Raw genomic sequence first — 22,060 nt, 5'->3', positions numbered from 1 at the left:
TAAAGGATTCGCAACATTTGAGATGCAGAAGTTAGGTTGGTCATTCCCAAGCCTTAGCACTGTTGCCCGATACGAGGTCCTCGTGATCATTGAAGGGAAGATCGTCAGTTAATATATTCACTCATTCTGCATATAAAGCATAGACATTGCTCTAAATATAGGTATAAGAAAATATTTCGAAGCATCTTGTAATCTCTAACAATTATTGAAATTATAACCGAAGACATAGAAGACGAAGTACATCCAGCGATGAAGCTACGTAATGGTACCGCCCTCAAAATTCTGCAGGACCTATTGACACCGCCCGGACTGTGCAGCAAAGAACCCGAATCCGCCCTGCAAGCGAGAACCTCGGATCGTGCTCAATTGAAATTGTAAGTGCTTTATTAGGTGCATATTTATCTGTACGTACTGTTCCAGCCGGCTAGTTTACAATGCGGGTCGATTAGAGCTTGACTAGCTCTATCCACAATCCACTATCAATCGCAAGTACTAACCGCTGTATAGGTTCGATCGGGCGTTGCTCCGGCGAAGATAATTAGCTCTATACGCAACCAAAATGACTTGTAACTCTGCAACAATGGCCTGGAGAGCCAGCGTCCGGGCTCGCGCTCTTCCTACCTCCCGCTTGATCCAACGGCCGTCGGCATTGCTACCGAAACGGGCCCAGCGCTACCCCGGTGCTTTGCGATATGCTTCGGACTCGGCTGCACCTCCACCCACTGAGGCGGCCAAGGAGATGGGAAAGGAAGTTACGCAGGAGGCCGCTAAGGAGATCCCCCGCAAAGCCCGCCGTGGCTCTAGGAAGGCTTTGTACGGTGCCTCATTGGCCTTAACCCTGCTGGTGGGCTACATCTATGGAACGGACACCAGAGCCAGTATCCACAGATACGGCGTTGTACCCTTGATCCGCCTTTTGTGGCCCGATGCGGAGGATGCGCACCACGTTGGCGTGGAAAACCTGAAGATGCTCTACCAATATGGTCTGCACCCACGCGAGCGTGGCGACCCGGACAGTGATGGTGTCCTGGCAACTGAGGTAATGGTATTCCCAAACCTGCCGATGGTCAATCACTGACGAGGTCTTTTACCAGGTCTTTGGATACACCCTCTCTAACCCCATCGGTATCTCCGCCGGTCTGGACAAGCACGCCGAGGTCCCTGATGCGCTGTTCGACATCGGTCCTGCCATCGTCGAGGTGGGCGGCACGACCCCTCTACCACAGGAAGGCAACCCGAAGCCTAGAGTATTCCGACTGCCCTCGCAACACGCGATGATCAACCGCTACGGCCTCAACTCCAAGGGCGCCGACCATATGGCAAAGGTTCTGAAGCAGCGTGTAGCTGACTTCGCCTACGCCGCCGGATTTGGCCTGCACGAACAATCCGCGCAGCGCGTCTTGGACGGCGAAGCCAACGTTCCGCCCGGAAGTCTCGTCCCAGGCAAACTTCTTGCGGTGCAAGTTGCCAAGAACAAGGTTACCCCCGACGGAGACATCGAAGCCATCAAGCGCGACTACGTTTACTGCGTGGACCGAGTGGCGCCGTACGCCGACATTCTCGTCGTGAACGTCTCCAGCCCCAACACCCCAGGTCTGCGTGACCTCCAAGCAGCCGCACCCCTCACAGCAATCCTCACGGCGGTCGTCGCCTCCGCCAAGAACGTCGAGCGCAAGACCAAGCCCTACGTAATGGTCAAGGTAAGCCCGGATGAAGACTCCGACGAGCAGATATCCGGCATCTGCGAGGCTGTCTGGAACTCCGGCGTCGACGGTGTCATCGTCGGCAACACCACCAACCGTCGGCCCGACCCCGTGCCCCGGGGCTTCGTCCTCCCCGCCGAGGAGCAGAAGACTCTGAAGGAAACCGGCGGTTACTCCGGCCCCCAGCTGTTTAACCGCTCCATTGCGCTCGTCGCCCGCTACCGCGCCCTGCTTGACCAGGGACCCCCATCATCTGCGACCAATTCGGATAAGTCTGTCGGGAAGGTGTCTGGCCTTCCTCGGAAGGTTATCTTCGCTTCCGGCGGTATCACTACTGGTGAGGAGGCACGCGAGGCTCTCAAGGCCGGCGCTTCGGTGGCTATGATGTACACTGGTATTGTCTACGGCGGTGTTGGCACTGTCACGCGTGTCAAGCAGGAGCTGCGCGAGGAGCTGCAGAAGAAATAAGCGGTGTGAACTATGATTTTTTTTCGATTATTCTCATTCGGTCTTTGATAGATCCTGTAAATAACACGGATATGCACAAAAAAAGTAATATTCTGCATTCATTTTTCTGATTTCTCGCCCGAAAGATCCAATTGACACCGCAAAATTCTATATGGAACGACCAAGTCAGGCAATACCGAAATAAATGAAAAGGGGAACTCGATCTCGCTCGGAATTGACCCGCGCGAACTACATCAATAGCTCGGATTACTCGATCAGTCCAATGAACCCACATAAAGCAGAGTGGAGGAGAGATACATAGTATCCAAGGCCTATTGAGGTTTGCCGAACCTAAAAAACGCTTTAAAGTCATCTGAGAGGGAAATCTCTGATCGGCCCCGTGACTGAAGAAAACCGGGGAAGTTCTCCAGTTTGCGGGTTTCCCCAGATAGGCTTCCCGGGAAGACAGCCGGTTGAGATTCCCACTTTACCTGTTTTTGTCTAGATGCGCCTTTTTCTTCAAGGTCTGTTATTTATTATTCCGTATAACAATGACAAGGAACCGTATAGTGCGAAACACAATACCGTATACCTGTATAATTGTAGACATGAAATGTCAAGGCGTCGTGTCGAGGATGAGTACCTGGGGCATCATCACGCTATAGCCAGCGTCTCCTCTACCTCACGGACAACCTCCCGCACGCCATCAATTTGATGCGCGAACCTGCCCAAAAACATCCCATCAACCGCGCGACCAAGCCCACCAGCCCCCCAAAGACCAGGTCCGGCACTACCGCCATACAAAACACGCACTGTACCAGACCGGGCACTAATAACCGCCCGGATGCCCTGCACAACAGCAGCAACGTGATCAACACCCGCCGGCTTCGGCTGGCCAATAGCCCAAACAGGCTCGTAAGCAAATATAACGGGCGCGTCGTCCGGGATGGCCGCCAGCACAGTGCGCACCAGCACCGCACACTCGGCCACAGCCTGGCCGACGGCTTGGGAGGCGACGGGGCCGGGAGCTGTCACTTCGCCGATGCAGACGAGCGGGACCATGTGCTGGGCGCAGGTTGCGGCTGCTTTACGGGCGGTTTGATCTTCTGTTTCGTTGAAGATGGCGCGGCGCTCGGCGTGGCCTAGTTCGACGATTGAGCAGCCTAGCGCGCGGATTGAGGCCGGAGAGACTTCGCCTGTGTATGCGCCTTGCGATTCCCAGAAGCAGTCTTGCGCCCCGAGGAGGAAGGGGGGTGGGGATGGGGAGGTTCCGGTTCCGGTGCTGGTGAGGTTGGCTTCGTACTCTTTGAGGATTTGCGCGCAGGGCCAGATGGTTAGGAAGTCTGGGATTAGAGCTAGGAGGAGTTTGTCTCGGTTTGCGGGGTGGACGATCTCGTTGGTTGGGTTGAGGAGTTCGCGAAGGTAGGTGAGTGTGCGGTCTGGGGTGAAGTACATCTTTAGAGAGATGAGGAGGAGCTTCTCCGGGAGAACTGGGTAAGTGGACGCCATGGTGATTGGTGTTGCGAAAGTTGTGTGTTTGGGTGTTATGGAGGGGGACCGTTCCCGTCTGAGGCTAGGGATTCTTGATTCTCGGAAAGTTGGAAAGTCAAAGCCAGGGTTCGAATTGTAATTCCAAGTATTTCCAAGTATTTATTTGATCAAAGGTAATTTCCAGTGTGTCAATGCGCATTAGTGGCATTTATGCGCTAGACGTTCCGATTGTCCATACGGAGTACACGTTATGTTGTATGAGGGTACGGAGTGCGTGATGTCACATGGGCCCGGGCTATAGCCATTCAGAGTACTCAATAGAGTACTCAATACCGAGTCCAATAATTGTTGGCTAGACTGTGATAAGCCAAGCGAAGCCAACGTAATATCTAGTACCCCGTACCCCGGACATAGGAGAATCAAACTATTCCCAGATGGTATTGCGCTTTGGACCTATGTACACTTTAGACATACATACCAAGACTCCTTCATCCCATCTGCCTACTATAGTATAATTAGAATGCAAGTTCTAGGATCATACAGTGCAGATCCAAACGAAAATCCGGAGAACATACATTGTACAATAGTACAAGCCGGAGAACCGGTGGGCTAACGACCAACAACATTGCAGTGGAGTGGTAAAGTGGAGTAAAACACCTTTGCTATGAGGCAATGCACATCAATTATGGGGTTTAGCGTCTTGGGGATAATAAGGCCGTACTTGTGTACTTGTGCATTCGACCATTGGAAGACTAAGTCAGGAGGCAAATTCACTCGTCGATATCCCGCATTACCCTCCAATGTCATGCTCAGCCAGGTTTTCAAAGCATTGAACCTAATTCCCTGATATGAGGTCAATTCAATATTCCCCTCTTCCCGTCTAGGTGACATCGGCCGGGGCCATAGCCATGTATTCGTCGATATACGAGGTGCCCAGACATTAGCCACCAAAATAACCCTGGACTCGGGAAAAGATGAAACCAAAGGTCCCGGCCCTCGGCCTTGAGGCATCAGCATTTAAGAAGCCAGTTGGACCGCCATGCCTGTGCGAAAAGCCACAACCTTCTTGTCAGTCGTGTATTGTAGGTTGCGCTCACCACTGACATCGATGGCTTGGTGTGTGGCAGAATGTGAAGCCTGTGTGTTCCAAGCCAGCGCCAGCGAGGTCTAATAAAACATGCCGGTAATACGAGGTAAGACGCATGTACGGACCAAAACAAGGATCCTAAAGTATCCGACCTCGGTTTAACCTCTTTCTGGCACCGACCACTCACGGCCCGTCGTGGGGTGCTATGATGCTGGGGCGGGCCACCCTGGACGCTGAAATACGCGTAACAATATCAAGGCCGGAACCAGACTATTCGAGTCTCTTGGTGGAGAACGGCTGTAGGTGATTCTATCAAATGCAAGGATTGGCTGGACCTGAGCGGTGGTTGTACGGCTATAAAGGAGAGAGGGGAAGAGAGCTAAGCAAAAAGATATAAAGACCCCTTGTTGTACTCCCAAGTCAAGGATTTCTTTTCTGTGTGAAATCAATCTATTTATCTCTACCATATATTTGATTCAATACATCTCGTATTGTTTGTACATTCTTCATCCTCTCGTCCATACCTCGGTCCTCATCATGTCTACTCCTTTCCGCATCGTCATGGCCTGCGATGAGGCCGGTGTCCCATATAAGGATGCTATCAAGGCCACTCTCGAGAAGAACCCTCTCGTCGCCGAGATCATTGATGTGGGTGTCAACTCATCCTCCGACAAGACTGCCTACCCACACCCTGCCGTCGAGGGTGCCAAGCTCATCATGGATGGCAAGGCTGATCGTGGCCTCTTCATTTGCGGAACTGGTCTGGGTGTTGCCATCGCCGCGAACAAGGTGCCCGGCATTCGGGCTGTGACTGCCCACGATCCTTTCTCCGTTGAGCGCTCCATCCTGAGCAACGACGCTCAAGTCCTATGCATGGGACAGCGTGTCATCGGTGTTGAATTAGCCAAGAAGCTGGCTACCGACTGGCTAAACTACCGCTTCGACCCTAAGTCCGCCTCTGCTGCCAAGGTCCAAGCTATCACGGACTATGAGATCCAGTTCCATACTGCTGCTTAGACACGTCTTTGCTGTTTGTCTCGTCTTACCTGATACCCGAAACACTCCGGATGTCTTGAGAATCCTTCTAGTCTTGTGCCATCTTTGACAAAGCATGACTTGTCAGATTGCACTGACTTGTCTGCAGGATTGTTGTGTCTTTCTTAGTTCTCACAGCGTATGATACCACGAACCGAATGTTACTTCTGCTTCCAAATCAGATTAGAAGGCCACAGAGATATGTATATAGTGAATGAATAAGTATAGTCAACCTCATCCAGATTAACGTATAGAATAGTAGCTACCTCATGTGGCGCAGTGCATCAATTGAGCTGACTCAGACCTTCTGCGGGGATCTATGACTTTCCATAGACCATAACCAACTATAGTGACAGTTGTTTCATGCGCTTTGGGTGAACTCACAAAGATATTCAAAAGGGTACTTACATAGTTACTGCAGATCCAAGACCCTTTAAATCCCCCAGCTGTCATGAATCACAGCAATATCCACTCCGATCACTCTTGAATTTATATGGGGACCGCCCCACATTGGGGAACAGATCACACGGGGAGAAACTCAAGGCCTCACTCACACATAGATCATGGCCCAAGAACTCAAAGCAAAGGGCAATGAGCTCTACAAATCTGGGGATTACAGCGGTGCCGAAGACTTGTACTCCCAGGCGTAAGCTATCACATTTAACCCCTCCAACACTTCCCCTCACTCCCAACCAAAGTCGCAAACCCAACGATCATTCAAATGTCCCCAAACTAACAAAATCCCCTCATTAAACAGAATCCAAAAGAACCCCAGTGACCCAACCTTCTTCACAAACCGCGCGATAACACGAAGCAAACTTGCCAAATGGGCCGACGTTGAACATGACGCGCGAGCCGCAATCGAGATATACGGTCTCAAGAACCCCGTCGCGCTCAAGAGCTACTACTACCTCGCACAGGCACTCCTAGGCCTCCAGCGCCCACAAGAAGCACTCGACGTCGCGTCCGAAGCTTACCAACAGAGTCTAGCAGCAAAGAATGCCCAATCAGAGAATCTGTCGCAGACGGTCCTGCGCGCGAAGCAGCAGATCTGGGCTGCGCGGGAGACTTCTCGGGTGCGCCAGCTGAATGAGACACTGGGTTCTATGGAGGCGCTCATTGAGGCCGATGTGACGCGGGCGCTGGCGGAGTTGCAGGGTCGCTTGGAGCGCGGGGAGATTGGGGAGATTGGGTTCGGGGAGGACCAGAAGGCGCTGCGGGAGGATGCGGAGACTAAAGTTAGGCATTTGAGGGAGGCATTTCGAGTTGCTTCCAAGGGAGAGGTTCAGGAAAGGGTAGGTTTTGAACTTGGTTCTTCGATGAGGTGGTTGTTGACGTTTGGGTTTGCTTCCAGGTTGTTCCGGACTATCTCATTGATGGCATCACATTTGAGATCATGCATGATCCTGTCATTACACCGTCCGGGGTCAGTTTCGATCGCTTGGGCATCACCAAGTATGTCGAGAAGTCGGGCGTCGATCCTTTGACTCGGGCTCCTATCAGTGTCAATGATCTGCGGAACAACTATGCCCTCAAGGCAGTTTGTGAGGAATTCCTCACCCACAATGGATGGGCGGTGGATTGGTGATCGCTCTTCATCTTTGAACTTGTACATTGCCCCGACATTTCTCTTTTATTATCTTTTTCTGGTGCATAGCGAATGATTCCACAGCGGTTGCATTGTGGATATGCATCTGTCGGCGTGGTAAATAATGGAATTTCTGAACCAAATGTTTGAATATGTTAAGACAAACCTGGATTACTCTAAAGCTATCCTTCTCATTCCATAGCCTACGTAATAGTAAAGGCATTGTATGCAAGAGGTCGTATGACCTCAAAATCAACTGGCGAGTGTGTCATCCACCCCACCTCCAGGGCCGTTGACCCCGCCCTCAACCATCTCCAACATCCCAACCATATAAATCCTCTGTTACTGACTTTACCCCTCCTTATACCCAAAAACAAACAATCCTCAAACCCAAAATGTCCGACATCACCCCCTTCATCACCGCCCTGGAGGCTGCCCAGAAGAAAGAAAAGTTCACCCCCGAGGTCCAAGAAGCTGCCGCCGGCATCGACATCGCAGCCCTGAAGGAAGTCTACGAGAAGGTCGCCGACCAAGGCGAGTTCGAGAAGCTCGATGATGCCGCCGAGGCCGAGACCCTCCGCAAGGCCTTCGAGTTCGCCGCCAAGGCTGTTATGATGCTGAAGACCTCCCCCGGTCTTCTGGAGAAGAAGGACCTCTACATCTACTTCAAGGTTGGCAAGGGTGACGTTATGGAGAAGCCTGGCATGTTCGATATCCAGGTACGTCTAAGCTCTGCTTTTGATTGAGCTCGGGAAGCCCCGGACTATAGCACGTTTGGGAGAAGGCCAATAGCTGACAATTCACTCTTTGCAACCTTATAGAAGAAGCAGCTCTACGGTGCTTGGGAGAAGGTCAAGGATTACAGCCCTGCTAAGGCGCACCAACTCTACATTAGCCACGTCAACACCCTCATTTCCAAGTACGGCACCCGCGACGAATAGATGATACAATTGGAAGAATTAGTCTGGGACAATGACTCGCGATCTATCGAAGGAGATATGTTGTGGAGTGAATTTGGAAAGACGGTTATCTAAAGAGAAAAGATAATCGTATTGTCTCAAACCTTTCAGGACGAATACGAATACAAATGCATGCTACCTTCCATGACTCAGTATCAGTACCTCACAATCCCGCCCACTGTATACTACGACAACCATGCGACTCACACCCGTGAACTGCTGAGACGAAAATGCACCAAAATATAGCTAAGAAGACTAAATGCAAAGACAGCGGACTCAAGCAATCCAACTCTCCCCTCGCCAGTCCGGTAGAGCATGCGAAGCAGTCGCGCACCACGGCTCATCACCCGCACCATACGGCGTCAATGGCAGATCATAAGGCATCCGGAACCCGACGACCACCGAAGCCGTCTCAGCGCCCTCAGACACAGAAGGACAATCTCGCCTAAAGCAAGGAACCATCAGCATGTCTGGCATCGGGGATTTCTCTTCCGCTCGGGATTCAGATGCAGATGCAGCATCGCCACAGCCCCCATCTCGGAAAAGATCCGGCCAAATAACAACGCCAATCTCCCAGCTACAAATGCGCACCTCGCCACTCGCATTCGTCGCCGCGCCCCACGCCTGCGTAGACAGATTCGCCGATGACACCATCGCCCAGTCGATGGTCTTCATGTCCGAGTCCCCAAAGCGGATGTAAGTCTTGATGTGCGGGGCTGCGCGGGCGCGGCCTGCTTCGCGCTTTGGGGGATTGTCTTCGGATAGATCGACGCATTGGCCTGGGGCGAGGGTGTCACCTGCCCATTGGCAGAGATGCGGACGCATGTATTGGAGTTGCTTTTGTTGTGTTGCGCTTTGGGTTTTCATGTGGATTGAGCCGCCGGAGTTGTAGCCGTCTAAGGAGCGGCGGATTTCGTCTGGGGTTGGGAAGATTATTGAGTAGGTTGTTGGTTTGGGGGTTTGGGTTGGGGTGAGGGCTTTGAAGAACACGTCTTTGAGCCATTTGTTTGTTTGGCCGAGGGTTGCTACTGAAGAGATCTTGGATATGTTGGAGATTTATTACAGCATGATGATTTTGTGGAGATACGCACCTGGATTACTATGTGTGGTTTCTTGCCTGTGTTTTTCTGCTGGATGGGTATCTGGCTCATTAAGTCTTTCAGAGCAGGCCAGCCCCATAGTGTATCCTCTTCTGAGCTGGAGTCACTGACGTGCTTTTTGGACGGAACACTAGCAATGAGGGCGGCGCGAATAGAGCCGAAGTCGTAGCTATCCAACTGCTGGACCAGCGGGCCGGTCTTTTTAGGTCCATACGCTTTCAGATAAGTGAGGAGATCCCTTTTGAACCGTGCTCCCGAGCCAATTTTGGTGTCTGTCTGAGATCGTGCTGAGCTTGTCTTCTGCAGGGGAAGCAATGGGGAGCGCCAGGCGGCTTGTGTCATATTAGTCCAATCCATATGGATCATGTTTGCCGTGTGAATGATAACTCTGTTTGGTAATTCAGTCAGACCTATATCGGGCTATAGCGATCAAAAATGTGTGCAAGAATCTTACTGAGCTAGGTCATCATGCCGAAGAAGAATCATCATCTTGGAATGATGTGTCCCGAAAGGCTCCGGCATGTAGGCCACAATAGGCTCAACATTAGGATATCGCGAACAGGCCTCCTAGAAGCAGATTAGTCGTCACTTCAAACCCTCGATCAATGGTGAGACGTATTCAAAAGACAAAGCCAACCCGATCAAGTCACGTCGGTGCAAACTTACTTCAATTCGAATCCGATTCGTATCCTCCCTTCGCCACGATCCATGCACAACCTTGACTTGCACCAGACTGCGGACATCCTCGTCGAGCTGCGACATGAGAAAATCCACATCAAAGAGGTAATTGAACTGCCAGCATTCGCGAATCATGGGATCTCCGAGAATATCACGTAGTCGGATGGTGTCGACATTGTTACCATCCGGTAGATCTCGAATATGGGTAAGTTGTACTGGCGAATTGACCAACTTGGGAGGGCGAGCAGTGCCTCCAGTGTCTCCAGTGTCAGAAGTCAATTTCCCATCAGTCAGTTCGGGGCAGCCTCGTGGCAATGGTGGGCTAATGGTCCTTTGCAAAGACGTCAAGGCTGTACTCGCTGAGCCATCATCGGAATCTGATAAGATTTTGGCTCTTTTGGACGGGCGCTCCATTCAAATGTTTCTATGAGAGTGATGGTTGAGTTGATGGAGGTTAAAAGGCGGTCGAGATCGGTGATCACAACAAACACTCAAATTATATATATCGAAGGTTTCCCTTGTAGGATACACGGAAGTGCGAGGTATCCTCTTAAATGTTACGGGGTATATATACAAAAGGCATTTTATAGGAATTGAATCTTTCACCTCATTCTGCATTTTCCATTTTCATCATTGTAGCCGCTTCTAGGTCTCAATGTATTGCCCACTCATTTTATTCAACTATACAATTTCATTGCTCATTCCCAAACAAAATTTCGTGATTGGACACGACTTATTGAGCCGCAAGCTTCTTAATCTCCGCCACAACTGCATCAGTGACCTGCTTCGTCGTGGCGTCACCACCCAAATCACGGGTAAGAACTCCCTGCTCGCAGACATTTTCGACACAGACCAGCAGCTGCTTAGCAGCCTCCTCCTCGCCGAGCCAAGCAAGCATCTCCGAAGCCGTCCAGAACGTAGCCACGGGGTTGGAGATACCCATGCCAGTGATATCAAAAGCGGAGCCGTGAATGGGCTCGAACATACTAGGATACTCCCGTGTAGGGTCGAGGTTAGAGGTAGGTGCGATACCAATAGATCCAGCCAGAGAGGCAGCGAGATCAGAGAGGATATCAGCGTGCTAGTTGATCGTCAGTCCACAGACCTATTTATGCCTCATTCTATATCGGCAACTCACCAAATTGGTAGCAACGATGGTATCCAGACTCTCGGGCTTCAGAACCATGCGAGTAGTCATAGCATCAACAAGCATCTTGTCCACAGTGACATTGGGGAAATCAACCGCAACAATCTTTGCCACTTCATCCCAGAGAACCATACCGTTGCGCTGGGCATTGCTCTTAGTGACCACCGTCAACAGCTTGCGCGGCCGCTTCTGAGCAGTCTCAAAGGCAAACCGCATAATCCTCTCCACACCGTGACGGGAGAAGATAGAAACTTCAGTCGCGACCTCCCACGGTTTTCCGGTGTGAGAACGGCCACCCTGACCCGCATACTCTCCCTCGCTGTTCTCACGGATGATAACCCAGTCAAGGTCATTGGGTCCGCACTTGCGCAACGGGGACTCGGTGCCGCGGAATACCCGTGTTGGGCGCACGTTCGCATACTGCTGGAACGGCTGGCAGATGGCGAGTCTCAGTCCCCACAAGGAAATATGATCCGGGACGTCTTCTCTGGTGTTTAGTATAATGTCTTCAAGGCATTGATTGTGTCTGCTTACCAGGAGCGCCGACGGCGCCGAAGAAAATCGCGTCGTGCTTCTTGAGCTCCTCGAGTCCACCATCGGGGATGTATTTGCCGGTCTTCTTGTACGTCTCGGAGCTCCAATCATAGTTCTTGAACTCCAACTTGAACGTCTTGAGAGTATCGGTCAAGGCATTCAGAGCTGTGATACCAGCACTGATAACCTCTGGGCCAATTCCATCGGCTGGGATGGATGCGATGCTGTAGGTCTTTTGACTAGCGACTGGTGGAGACATGATGTTATGATAAATAAGTTCTTGTTGGAGGTGATTTAGGTGATAAACGGCAGAAGACGAAGCCTTTAAAGGAAGTCGGCACCAAATTCCCGGATTTCAGTCTCCACCTGCAAACTGCCCATAAACCTATCGCGTAGCCCCTCATCGCGAGCTCATTCGACTATAATTGTCGCGGGGTGCGGACGGAGATGCGAATGTCCGGGATGTGCTACACGGCCCCACTCGGAGAAAGACATGTCCGCTTGACGAACAACTTGGTCGAGAGATGGCCTCCAGATTCATTGCTCGAAACAGATTTCAATCCTTAATCACATTGAAATTGCCCTAAGGTACGAGATCTACGCATATGCTCGCTTATAAAAATATCGGAAATCACAAAAAGTTATTGTGAATCATCCATGGGCCATCGGCCACACTCCATAAATCGTTCAGAAGCATAGATGATGAAAATGGCAAAGAGTCTTGACCAGCAAAACTCGGATTGAAAGCAGGGTTTCCGTCAGCCATGTTGCCGAAAATGAGACCAGCTGAATATTGTCCGTTGAAATCGTCCTCAGCAGGGTCTAACCCTCCGGCAAGGTTACCGATATTGTCAGACTGTGAGAAAACAGTAGAGTCGTAGTTTTCTGCAGTGTCAAGTCTCTGGACAGGTGAGCGAATTGATGGTTGAAACGGATGAATTCCGGTAGAGACTGAACGGCCTTGGTATCCATTCGGTGCTAAAGCTTGAGGTCGAACTGGCGTGAGATCTGTATCGCCAACCTCATTATTTCCATCCCGAACCGGCGGCGTTGCTATCTGTTCATCCATCGATGACGTGGCTTGGGCACAGGGTTGAGTTGGTCTCTCGGCGCCGTTCAAGGTGGCAGCAGCCTTGGCGGATTGACCACCATTTGTTTGTGTCTCAAAAGCAGATTCCATACCCTTGATCGCCTCGATGCAGGTCTCCGGCCAGCTGCTACCGCGCAATGATAGGTTTTCCAAGATGGCAATCCCCATTCTCGCATATTTGAGAGCAGTCGGCGTAGATAATTCCTCTTCCCACGCAGCATACATCAGAATAAGACAGGCCATCCAAGTCGACCATGTAAAGCATGGCCACGAGAGCGGAGATTTGGGTTCAAAAGACATGTGCTTTCTCAATGCCGCAAGTATAGACCGAGAGGATCCAATGCAAGTCTGCAAAGCGTTCTTGTAATCTGCACTGGGCTTTTCAGAGGCTAAAAGAGGTCGGTTCAGCGAAATGACAGCTTCGTGTCTTAGGATCATCAGGAGTAGCCGATGATATGGCTGCAAGATCGGCTCTTGCTCTAGACCAAATTCTGCGGGCTCATTGATGGGATTGACATCATCATAAACTTCATTCCACCATTGTGCTAGCTCTCCAGTAACATGAGCCGCTTCGACCTGGCTAGCATGACTATGGAGAATGGATTTATTACGAAGTTCAACAATCAAACCTCGAATCCGTGCGAATCTCGCAAGATGGCACAACAACCGCAGTCTGTGGCCATCTGGGAGCTTGACAGTTGTTGAAGAATGTCTTTCGGCATCGGGATAGCACACGTCGATGTCGTCATCTCGAATAGAGAGCGGAATGCCAAGGGCCTGAGAAAGATATCTTTCAAGGGAATAGATGGACCAGAACAATCGACAACGAATATCGGCTTCTTCGCTGGTAAAGCAAGAAAAGCGTCTTGGGCAACGATGCAACCCGAGGTGGAATGCAGTGCGGGTGATGACACCCCCCACCCGCGAGGCGGCATTCAGGCGCAAAAGAGAAGCAAGTGCAAGTTGAGCGGTAAATGCAGCTTGTAGCAGTGGCAAGCTAGTCGGCTCTTCAAGGAGGCTTTGTACATCTTGCATCACATGTTGAATGGATCGAAAGACCAAGACCGAAGGAACGGGGCTAAGCTTCGATTCAGACGACGTTCTCTGTCGATTGTCACCCAGAGAAATGGATACGATGGAGCGGAGAATCATCAATTCCAATCGGTTGACCGACTCCGCTCCTTTTTGACTGACTGTCTCTATAGTTTTCAAGACAGTCGGGGCGTGGAGGCATGGGAAGATTGGATGCCAATTTTCGAAATAGCTGCGTGTCCACATGACAAGATCGTCGAAAGGAAATGAGGCATTGGGCACAAAATTTAATTCTTCTATCGCCCACAGCTCATCCGAGCTCTGAATGCTTCCTGGATTTTGCTGTAGCCGGTCGTCTTCCCCTGGCACCGAGGTTTTGTCACGGGCTCGCGTTTGGTCCAAGTCCGCTGAACGACGTGCGAAGGCATTGTAGACATGGCGGATAAAATGGATTCCACTTGAGCTTCCAAGGAAGGTCGCAGATCCGTCATTTTGAGATTCTCTCATAAATCCAATCTCGCGAGGCGAGGGCCCTGAGGTACCCGCGCCTGATGTGCGCTTGTGTCTCTTAGTTGCACGAGAAAAATATGGCCATTCAGCCTCATTGTCCTCGAATCTCATACTCGCAGGTGAAGCCGAAGCCATTATTGCTGTAGTTTGTGTATCACATTTTTTGGATGAGATCTTGAAGTCAAGTTTTGGGAGAAGTCTCCAGGGCTGGCGCCCAGTTCGTTATTACGTCAGCAGCGGGCTGCACCAGATCTATAAAATTGAAGAATTGAAGATTGATTGAACAATATTTTTTTTATATTAACTGCTTCATCGCCATCCCCTATCGAGCACAGAGGATACACCCTAGATAGTGATATCTCACTCCTACGAGTCGAACAATTTAAAGCTACATTCTCAATTATGAGTGCACTATGCGCGTGATGCACAAGGGACGTCTAGATCTGAGGAATTCCTCTCCTTGAAGGCACGAATGGAGCACCTAGGCCATGGTAACACGCGTCTTTCACAAAACTATAGTTGTGATGTTCTTCTCGTAACTTCTTCCACGGACCTTCCCCTTGACCTTGGAAGACTACAAGGCATCCAGGTACCACTTGGGTTCTCTGCTGATCGTGAAATCGTCAGGAAATTTAAGGGAATGGTCATGAAAGCCACCAATATTCTGTAAGCTGCCTTTAACATACCGAGTATCTGTTTACTGGTATTGGCAATAGATATGGCATTACCCTTACTGGACGCAGGCTTAGCGAAGAATTCTTGCCTGTGCGTATGCATTTGAGCAAGCTAAGCTTATCGTGAGACAGAATGAGAAAAGAATTATGCATCAAGCCATATTTAGGTAGCCAAGAGACTGAAGGAAGGCTGGTAATAAATTGCAATAAAAAAGGAAGGGATGGAATAATCAAGTCAATAAGACCAACAATCGGATGCGTTATGACGACCAATTTGCAGGGATTTTGAACAACACGATGATAGAATTCGTTCATTCAAAACAGAAGCAAAATCAATGCTCCGCACGCCCCTTAACAACTGTTGTATTAGTTGTCTTCCTGATGAATATGGTGATCATCACGTGCCTGCTAATCCTACCCGGAGGTTTCTTACTCCGAGACTTTCACCCAACAGCAACATACATACGGAGTACACCCGACCTTGATAGCCTGATCTTGCATTAGTATGTTCGGGGGCTCTACATGGGCATTGCATAATCCCGGGATTAACAAATGGCGCAATTGCGATCGAAGCGGAAGGCCCCTGATGCCACCATGCCAGGTGTGACCGGAATACCCCAGATAAGAAGTATAGATCGACTGACTCTAGATCTCATCAGAAGAGAACTTGAATCCGATTTCCTGTGAGCTATGCAGACAGCGCAAATGCAAAGTATGTTATTCATAAAGTACAGCAAGATAAGTGCTGACCATATAGTGTGACCGCAAACTGTAAGACCAAAGCTCTCACCGTTTAGTTCTCTAGTCAGTCTCATTTCTAATTACTTGTATCTCGTTAAGTCCGTTCTGTTCCCAATGCGCAGGAGATGTATCGAAATGCATCTACCCTGAGAGTGGTAAAAGGCAAGTACCCGGCCTACATGTATGCAGGTACCCGGGAAGCTAACTCATTGGCCCAGGGGCTTACCGTTGGGATACTTGAACCAATTGGAAGAGAGGCTGGCAGAGACCGAGTCGGCCCTTTACGGAGCTTTGATGGCAATGCGTTCAATGGGGCAACCAATAGTGATTCAAACCCCAAAGACGGATACTTTGCTCAAGCACAAGGCAGCTCGCATGAAAGAGTGGTCTCAGCTTCCCCTCCGAGAATCGCCCGATATGGAGCGTTGGCTGACGGTCATGTCGGACCGGTTTACCATTGAGCAATCAAGTGACGTCGTTTCAGACACACCGGGACGTGGCTACGCGGTTCCTATGACTCCTAGCCATGATAAATCACAGCCCTCGGGAGATCAGCCCCATTCCGGACTAGTTTCATACGCATGGCAAAAGGACAACAGGGTCAGTTCGGTGAGTTCGTACGATGCTCATCAGCCCCACCCTGGGGTGATAGCTTCGCAGGCATATTTTGGAGACCAAGTCGCGGTGGGGCCTGAATCAATAATGCCATCTCCAGGTAGTTCCCGAGACGGAATAACTAGCGTCGAGGATGCTGTGGGTATCTCGGTGGATGCCAATGCATCTGCAGGGTCGAGCAAAGCGGAGGAGCTGTCACACAATAACCCGAGACTTTACTTTTAAATTGATGTGTTCTAAACACAACACAATACTATTGAAGCTTCTGCTCCTTCCTTATAGAGCCTGAGCGGCTTATCTGTAACGGGCCAAGCGATTGCGGAGCTATGGTTGTGTGTCACCACATCACGTGTTGTTTGGAACCTTTCAAGGACGCAAAATACCAGAATGGCCTTGTCGAGTGAAAGCAATACATGATCAAGGCGCAATTCCAAGGTTCACAGCACTACACGACATGCAGTACCTCGCATACCATATGACATGATAAGGCCCTAGCGGGGCTCACTCCACTCCACACATTTTTCACGGTGGAGTCTGAGATGAAGGACTTTAAACACCAATACTCCACATCCACCAGTCACTTAGAGAACGAGCACACCATCTCTGTGATTTGGAAGTTCTCCAAACCCTCCGGACTCGGTCAGCTGCAGGCAAGCGCTGCACTAAGACCCCTTGACCTGAGTTCATCCAGCCAACCCCTCTGATTGGACGTCTACCGGGCCAAATTCAAGCCAAATGGGTCACGGAGCACAGACTTCTTTGAGCATAGAACTGATACAAGTGGTTGGTGAAACGCCCGTGCCTTCAGACTAAGAATTCGGACCTGCATCCGTTTCAATTATATTATTTTCGGGATATTGTCGCATCCCGCTGTATGTGTCATGCTCTAGGGAGGTTGTTCATATCAACTCAGGGCCAGCACAGGACCCGTGGACACGTCGAACACGAACACGTTGAACACGTACGCCCTCCATACCCAGGCACATATCCGACCCTGGAAGATAGCCCTGGAAGATGGGGCTGGAACCAACTCGGGGGTTCGGAAGTACCTGTACGGAGTGCCCCCTTCAAGGTCAACCAATATTAGGCGTAGTTCGTATACCGTAGAATGAGGCAAACGATCAAAAGTCTGGATGAACCAGTCTGATCGTCAAGAACAACTGGGCCCTGAGAAGCCAAATATTCTAGACCGAACTCTTTGATTGGGCTCCATCGGCATCCTTTGGGTGTCCTGCGACTGGTCCAGGTGAAATTTGGTCAAACGCTGGTGTAGCGCCCATAATCCCCCGTAAGGAGGAAACCCCCTCTCTTTCTTCTTCCAACCTCCTTGGGATTGTGTCCTTGTTCCTTCATTCTCTCCTTATTCTTTTATTCTTTAAGTCCTAGATACAAAGCGATCTGAGATCCTGGACTCCTTTGATTTTTTTATTTCAAACACATTCCTTAAGGCTGTTATTCTCTACATTTTGCTGTGCGAAATCAAGAGGACCCGACATTCATTTTCTACTGTGAACTAGAATTCGAAATTCTACACACACTTCGATCTGATACTGGACATTCCAGTTGATCTGACATTCTTTCCGCGATCGTCTCACCACGCGAGACTCAACGCATCCGATCGCAAAGAGCGACCAGACTCCAAAAACGAACGAAGTCGCACACATTGCATGTGTAAAATTCTAAATCAATTTACAACCACGCTGAAACGCACCGTTGCCATATTTTAAACTTGACCAAATTTACAAATCATGTCAACCCTCACGAGAGCATTCACCCGGCGCAATAAGCGCCCAGAGGTGTCTGCACCCATGCCGTATCGTGGCGAAGGGAATCTGCGACTCAACTCGGCAAGTATAAAGCGCAGCAACATATCTGGACCGGTGCAGCTCTTGTCTACGACCAACATGCTGGCCTACAACGCACCCGATATCAGCCCAGGTTACTCTGCCGGCTCTTCATCTGCCTCGTCACTAGGATCGCGCGACGACTCCGACAACGCATTTTCTCCGCAAAGCTACGCGTCTTCGGTGTCCTCGCCCGATGTCTCCCCTCATGGGAGCTCTCCCATTGATGCAAACCCATTGGCGTCGTATTTCCCGAAGCACACGGCCTCGGTGACAAGCCACCCGCGCTCCTCCACGTCTTCGTCAAATACAGATGCTCCGATGGTGCCTAAGCGAGCTCTGTCCCACACCAAGCGGTCACACCAGGAGCTCGCTCACAAGCGCTCAGTCTCGAGGATGTCCCCGCCGCCGCTGAATGCAGCGCGCACCACACCGACCATTCGTGCATCACAGGAATTCTTCCAGGCCGAGCCGCATCCATTCGGAAAAGAGCTAGAGCAGGTGAACGAGGTCGTAGAGGATTTTTGTGGCCTTAATATGCACGATGACGAGGAGCGGATCCTCTATGCCAAGGGGCTCAAGAAGTTCTCCGTCGAAGATTATCTTGTGGAAGTTGAAGAACTGTACGGCAGCATTTTCGAGGACACACGTGGGCCTATGACCACATCTTGGTTCTAACGTAATTGCTGCGCCCCCGGTTGATCCGGGGTGATCAACGACACGAGATTGCGGACTTGCAAGGGACTGGATATTCCTTCGCTTGACCCGCCAAGACGACCAACTCTTATTCTTTCTTTTACGACTATTGCCCCTTGTTTTACACGATACCATGGGAGGACCTTGTGTTCCTGCGCTCAATCTTGATTTTTTGAATTGATTCATGCCATTTTTTTACTTCTTCCCGTATTAGACGGTCTTTTTATCGTTATGCATTGATGTATCATTTGGATTCAACTGCTTCATACCGTACTTGATGATGGTTCTGCGGTCTTTCAGGGACTTTTTGGGAGTCTTATGTGATGTCTCGTTCCGAATCTCAAATATGATCCAATAAACACGTTCAAAACTACCTTCCAAGTCGAACAAAGTAAGATGTGACGATGTAGTTCTACAATCCGACAATGAGTACATGATGACATAAGTCAATATTACCTAATTAGGTATAGCGTAGGGCTCACCGACACGGTCACGGGTGTCCGCCGGGCTCCACAAGTGACCGAAGGAAAAGGAAAAATTTCACTTTGCTTTGCTTGGAATCCAGCAACTCGACCATTCTGTCTGCATCCGATTTTATCTATCTCAAACAACTGGACTCCCACGGATGCAGACAGACTGTTGCCTTTTTCTCCTATTCCAATCTGTAGCATAATCCTCAAGATCTCGACGTGAAAAGTGTCGTGTGCTTGGATCAGTCTTCGATAAGCTCCGTTGAATTGAAAGTCAACTGGATTCGATTTCTGCCAGAGTGCAGAAAAGCAAATGTCGACACCGGTTTCTGCCTAGAACCTGTCCTACATCTCTTCTTCCGCACCTTCGGCCATGGTCTCCCTAGCCACGACTTCACGCAAACCGGCGCTACTGGTCACACCCACGATATCTCGATCTAAAATGCTTCCGGCTTCTTCTCCAGTCCCGATTCTCAAAAACCCGAAGGCTCCTCCTGTGGTCGCCGGCTCGAAACGCAAAATTAGCGAGATGGACCTCCCCCTATCCCCGTCCTCATCCCAGGCCGATGACGCGACAGAAGCCCTTCCTCCTACCAAGAAGCGACCCCGCGTACAGTTCGATCAAGATGTGAAGATATATGAGGATACATCGTCGGAGAAGAGTCTGACATTCATTCGAGAAGAGATGCGCCGGGCTATCCACCGACATGTTACGATGTCAGAAAGCGAGGGCTACGACCGAATCAAGGGAATGTTTTCTGCCGATCCAACAAAGCAAGACGATGACAGCCTGCTTGCATATGAATCACCAACACACACATCTTTGAAAAACCACCTTCTTGGTCTGATCTCGCATGTTGCCTCCTTGGACCGCTCCTGCAGCGGACTGGTCCATGCCATCATCAACAGCGAGTGGCTCGGACGGGACGAATCCTACGTGAAGCTGTATATCCGGTTCCTGGGCAACCTTGCCGCCGCACAGGGTACCTTCCTTGGTCCCGTCTTGAAGATGTTAGCCACAAATCTCGGGTCCATCCCTCGAAGACGCGGTCGACTCCCTGGCTACGCTGTCGTGACACCATCCGAAATGCATACTCGAGTCCACATGGCAATGCGCCATGTGCTGCGGCTCATCCCGGCCGGTAGTGGGTCACTCTCCCCGATTTTGTCTGCCCAGTTTCCCTTCGACACAGACCCAGCTAGCGCGAACATTGCCTATACCCGCAATCTCATCCACATCATTACTTACGCCCCAGAGCTTCAGTCCGACATCCTGGCGCTTATTACCGAGAAGCTTGTCAAGGTCGACGTTGAAATTCAGGTTGATATGGAGGACTTTGAAGAGGAAGTCGGCGATGAATTTTTGCATGAGATTGATGATTCGGATGACGATGATGATGCCTCGGTTTCCAGCGAAGATTCGGAAGAGGACGACATGAAGGGGCCTAAGAAGATCAAGGATAACATTCTCAAAGTGGACGGGATGATTGACATCCTCTTCGAATACTTCTCACCCCCGTTCACCTCGGGCACCCTGGATGATAAGGAGAATGCGCTAGACCTGCTCCTCAGTCACTTCCAGACGATCATCCTCCCTACATACCGATCCCGTCACTCGCAATTCCTCTTGTTCCATTTCTCCCAGGCTTCGCCCGTGCTCGTGGATCGCTTCGCAGCCACATTTGTACAGCTCATCTTCAACAAGCTGCAGCCCAATATCCTGCGCCAGTCAGCAGCCGCATACCTGGCCAGCTTTGTTGCCCGTGGTGCCCATATCTCGGGAGAAGTTGTTCGCGACGTCTTCGATCTCCTCCTCACACACCTCAACAGCCTACGTATGGACTATGAGGACAGCTGCCGCGGGCCCGATCTTCGTCGCTACGGACCTTTCTACTCCACCGCCCAGGCTCTGCTGTACATTTTCTGTTTCCGGTGGCGCGATCTGACTACCGCTGCCGTCGATGGTGATACTGCGGCTCAGGTGGACGAGCTTGAGCCGGGCCAGATCGCATTTCCTCCCAACATCAAAGAATTCCTTCACAAATGCATCTACTCGCGATTGAACCCGCTCAAGGTATGCTCGCCGGCCATCGTCGCCGAATTCGCCCGTATCGCCCACCACTTCCAATTCCTATACGTCTACCCTCTCCTTGAGACCAACAAGCGCATTCGCGTTACTGCCTTCAGGAGCATTTCCAATCTCTCAGATCCTCGCTTCAACCATGTCGGCCGCGAGATCCGCGCCGGCGATCATCTCGGCTATCAACTGGATGCATACTTCCCCTTCGATCCCTACCAGCTTCCCCGTAGCCGTCGCTGGTTGGAAGGTGACTACGTCGAGTGGCGCGGTATTCCAGGTCTCGACGGGGGAAACGAGTCAGACAGCGGAGTTGACGAGTCCGATGATGAAGACGGCGAGGATGCCACCGAGACCGACGAGGAGTGAATTTGACACTATCTATCTTCCTCGAATCAGGACTCCATGTTTCGTTCGTTTTTTTGTTACTTCAGCGTGGCGTCCGGGATTTCCACCAATATTTGCGATTTGATCTTTTCTCTTCAACTTTTTTTTTTTCTCACAAAAAGTTCCCGATACCTTATGACTGACGATATCGTTCT

General features: G+C 50.6%; 11 protein-coding genes across 11 annotated transcripts; 7 read left to right on the top strand and 4 right to left on the bottom strand.

Annotated features, from left to right (window-relative positions):
- Positions 1 to 580: 580 nt before the first annotated feature.
- LCP9604111_4583 (dihydroorotate dehydrogenase 2) lies at positions 581 to 2,171 on the top strand (the record flags this gene model as incomplete). The annotated part of the gene is made up of 2 exons (XM_039072298.1): positions 581 to 1,039; positions 1,095 to 2,171. The coding sequence occupies 2 exons, from the start codon at positions 581 to 583 to the stop codon at positions 2,169 to 2,171; spliced, it is 1,536 nt and encodes a 511-aa protein (XP_038929625.1).
- A 633-nt stretch (positions 2,172 to 2,804) lies between these two features.
- On the bottom strand, positions 2,805 to 3,659 carry LCP9604111_4582 (triose-phosphate isomerase; the record flags this gene model as incomplete). The annotated part of the gene is made up of 1 exon (XM_039072297.1): positions 2,805 to 3,659. One exon carries the CDS (start codon positions 3,657 to 3,659, stop codon positions 2,805 to 2,807), a length of 855 nt encoding a protein of 284 aa, XP_038929624.1.
- Positions 3,660 to 5,265: 1,606 nt separating this feature from the next.
- LCP9604111_4581 (RpiB/LacA/LacB family sugar-phosphate isomerase) lies at positions 5,266 to 5,745 on the top strand (the record flags this gene model as incomplete). Its single annotated transcript, XM_039072296.1, has 1 exon — positions 5,266 to 5,745. The coding sequence occupies one exon, from the start codon at positions 5,266 to 5,268 to the stop codon at positions 5,743 to 5,745; it is 480 nt and encodes a 159-aa protein (XP_038929623.1).
- Positions 5,746 to 6,326: 581 nt separating this feature from the next.
- Positions 6,327 to 7,351, top strand: LCP9604111_4580 (putative U-box domain protein; the record flags this gene model as incomplete). The annotated part of the gene is made up of 3 exons (XM_039072295.1): positions 6,327 to 6,409; positions 6,521 to 7,058; positions 7,118 to 7,351. 3 exons carry the CDS (start codon positions 6,327 to 6,329, stop codon positions 7,349 to 7,351), a joined length of 855 nt encoding a protein of 284 aa, XP_038929622.1.
- A 395-nt stretch (positions 7,352 to 7,746) lies between these two features.
- LCP9604111_4579 (uncharacterized protein) lies at positions 7,747 to 8,292 on the top strand (the record flags this gene model as incomplete). Its single annotated transcript, XM_039072293.1, has 2 exons — positions 7,747 to 8,070; positions 8,173 to 8,292. The coding sequence occupies 2 exons, from the start codon at positions 7,747 to 7,749 to the stop codon at positions 8,290 to 8,292; spliced, it is 444 nt and encodes a 147-aa protein (XP_038929621.1).
- A 294-nt stretch (positions 8,293 to 8,586) lies between these two features.
- LCP9604111_4578 (tyrosyl-DNA phosphodiesterase 1) lies at positions 8,587 to 10,502 on the bottom strand (the record flags this gene model as incomplete). The annotated part of the gene is made up of 4 exons (XM_039072292.1): positions 8,587 to 9,348; positions 9,402 to 9,798; positions 9,865 to 9,977; positions 10,077 to 10,502. The coding sequence occupies 4 exons, from the start codon at positions 10,500 to 10,502 to the stop codon at positions 8,587 to 8,589; spliced, it is 1,698 nt and encodes a 565-aa protein (XP_038929620.1).
- A 319-nt stretch (positions 10,503 to 10,821) lies between these two features.
- Positions 10,822 to 12,028, bottom strand: LCP9604111_4577 (uncharacterized protein; the record flags this gene model as incomplete). The annotated part of the gene is made up of 3 exons (XM_039072291.1): positions 10,822 to 11,169; positions 11,227 to 11,717; positions 11,770 to 12,028. The coding sequence occupies 3 exons, from the start codon at positions 12,026 to 12,028 to the stop codon at positions 10,822 to 10,824; spliced, it is 1,098 nt and encodes a 365-aa protein (XP_038929619.1).
- Positions 12,029 to 12,400: 372 nt separating this feature from the next.
- On the bottom strand, positions 12,401 to 14,536 carry LCP9604111_4576 (fungal specific transcription factor domain-containing protein; the record flags this gene model as incomplete). Its single annotated transcript, XM_039072290.1, has 1 exon — positions 12,401 to 14,536. The coding sequence occupies one exon, from the start codon at positions 14,534 to 14,536 to the stop codon at positions 12,401 to 12,403; it is 2,136 nt and encodes a 711-aa protein (XP_038929618.1).
- Positions 14,537 to 15,627: 1,091 nt separating this feature from the next.
- Positions 15,628 to 16,656, top strand: LCP9604111_4575 (Zn(II)2Cys6 transcription factor domain-containing protein; the record flags this gene model as incomplete). Its single annotated transcript, XM_039072289.1, has 5 exons — positions 15,628 to 15,676; positions 15,735 to 15,787; positions 15,833 to 15,846; positions 15,916 to 15,978; positions 16,035 to 16,656. The coding sequence occupies 5 exons, from the start codon at positions 15,628 to 15,630 to the stop codon at positions 16,654 to 16,656; spliced, it is 801 nt and encodes a 266-aa protein (XP_038929617.1).
- Positions 16,657 to 18,179: 1,523 nt separating this feature from the next.
- Positions 18,180 to 18,953, top strand: LCP9604111_4574 (uncharacterized protein; the record flags this gene model as incomplete). Its single annotated transcript, XM_039072288.1, has 1 exon — positions 18,180 to 18,953. One exon carries the CDS (start codon positions 18,180 to 18,182, stop codon positions 18,951 to 18,953), a length of 774 nt encoding a protein of 257 aa, XP_038929616.1.
- Positions 18,954 to 19,814: 861 nt separating this feature from the next.
- Positions 19,815 to 21,887, top strand: LCP9604111_4573 (rDNA-binding RNA polymerase I transcriptional factor; the record flags this gene model as incomplete). Its single annotated transcript, XM_039072287.1, has 1 exon — positions 19,815 to 21,887. The coding sequence occupies one exon, from the start codon at positions 19,815 to 19,817 to the stop codon at positions 21,885 to 21,887; it is 2,073 nt and encodes a 690-aa protein (XP_038929615.1).
- Positions 21,888 to 22,060: the final 173 nt, after the last annotated feature.

This window comes from Penicillium roqueforti, assembly GCF_015533775.1.
Source record: "Penicillium roqueforti strain LCP96 04111 chromosome Unknown scaffold_09, whole genome shotgun sequence".
Taxonomy (NCBI): domain Eukaryota; kingdom Fungi; phylum Ascomycota; class Eurotiomycetes; order Eurotiales; family Aspergillaceae; genus Penicillium; species Penicillium roqueforti.
The sequence above is the reverse complement of the archived record's forward strand: the minus strand, read 5'-3'. Positions and strand labels throughout refer to the sequence as shown.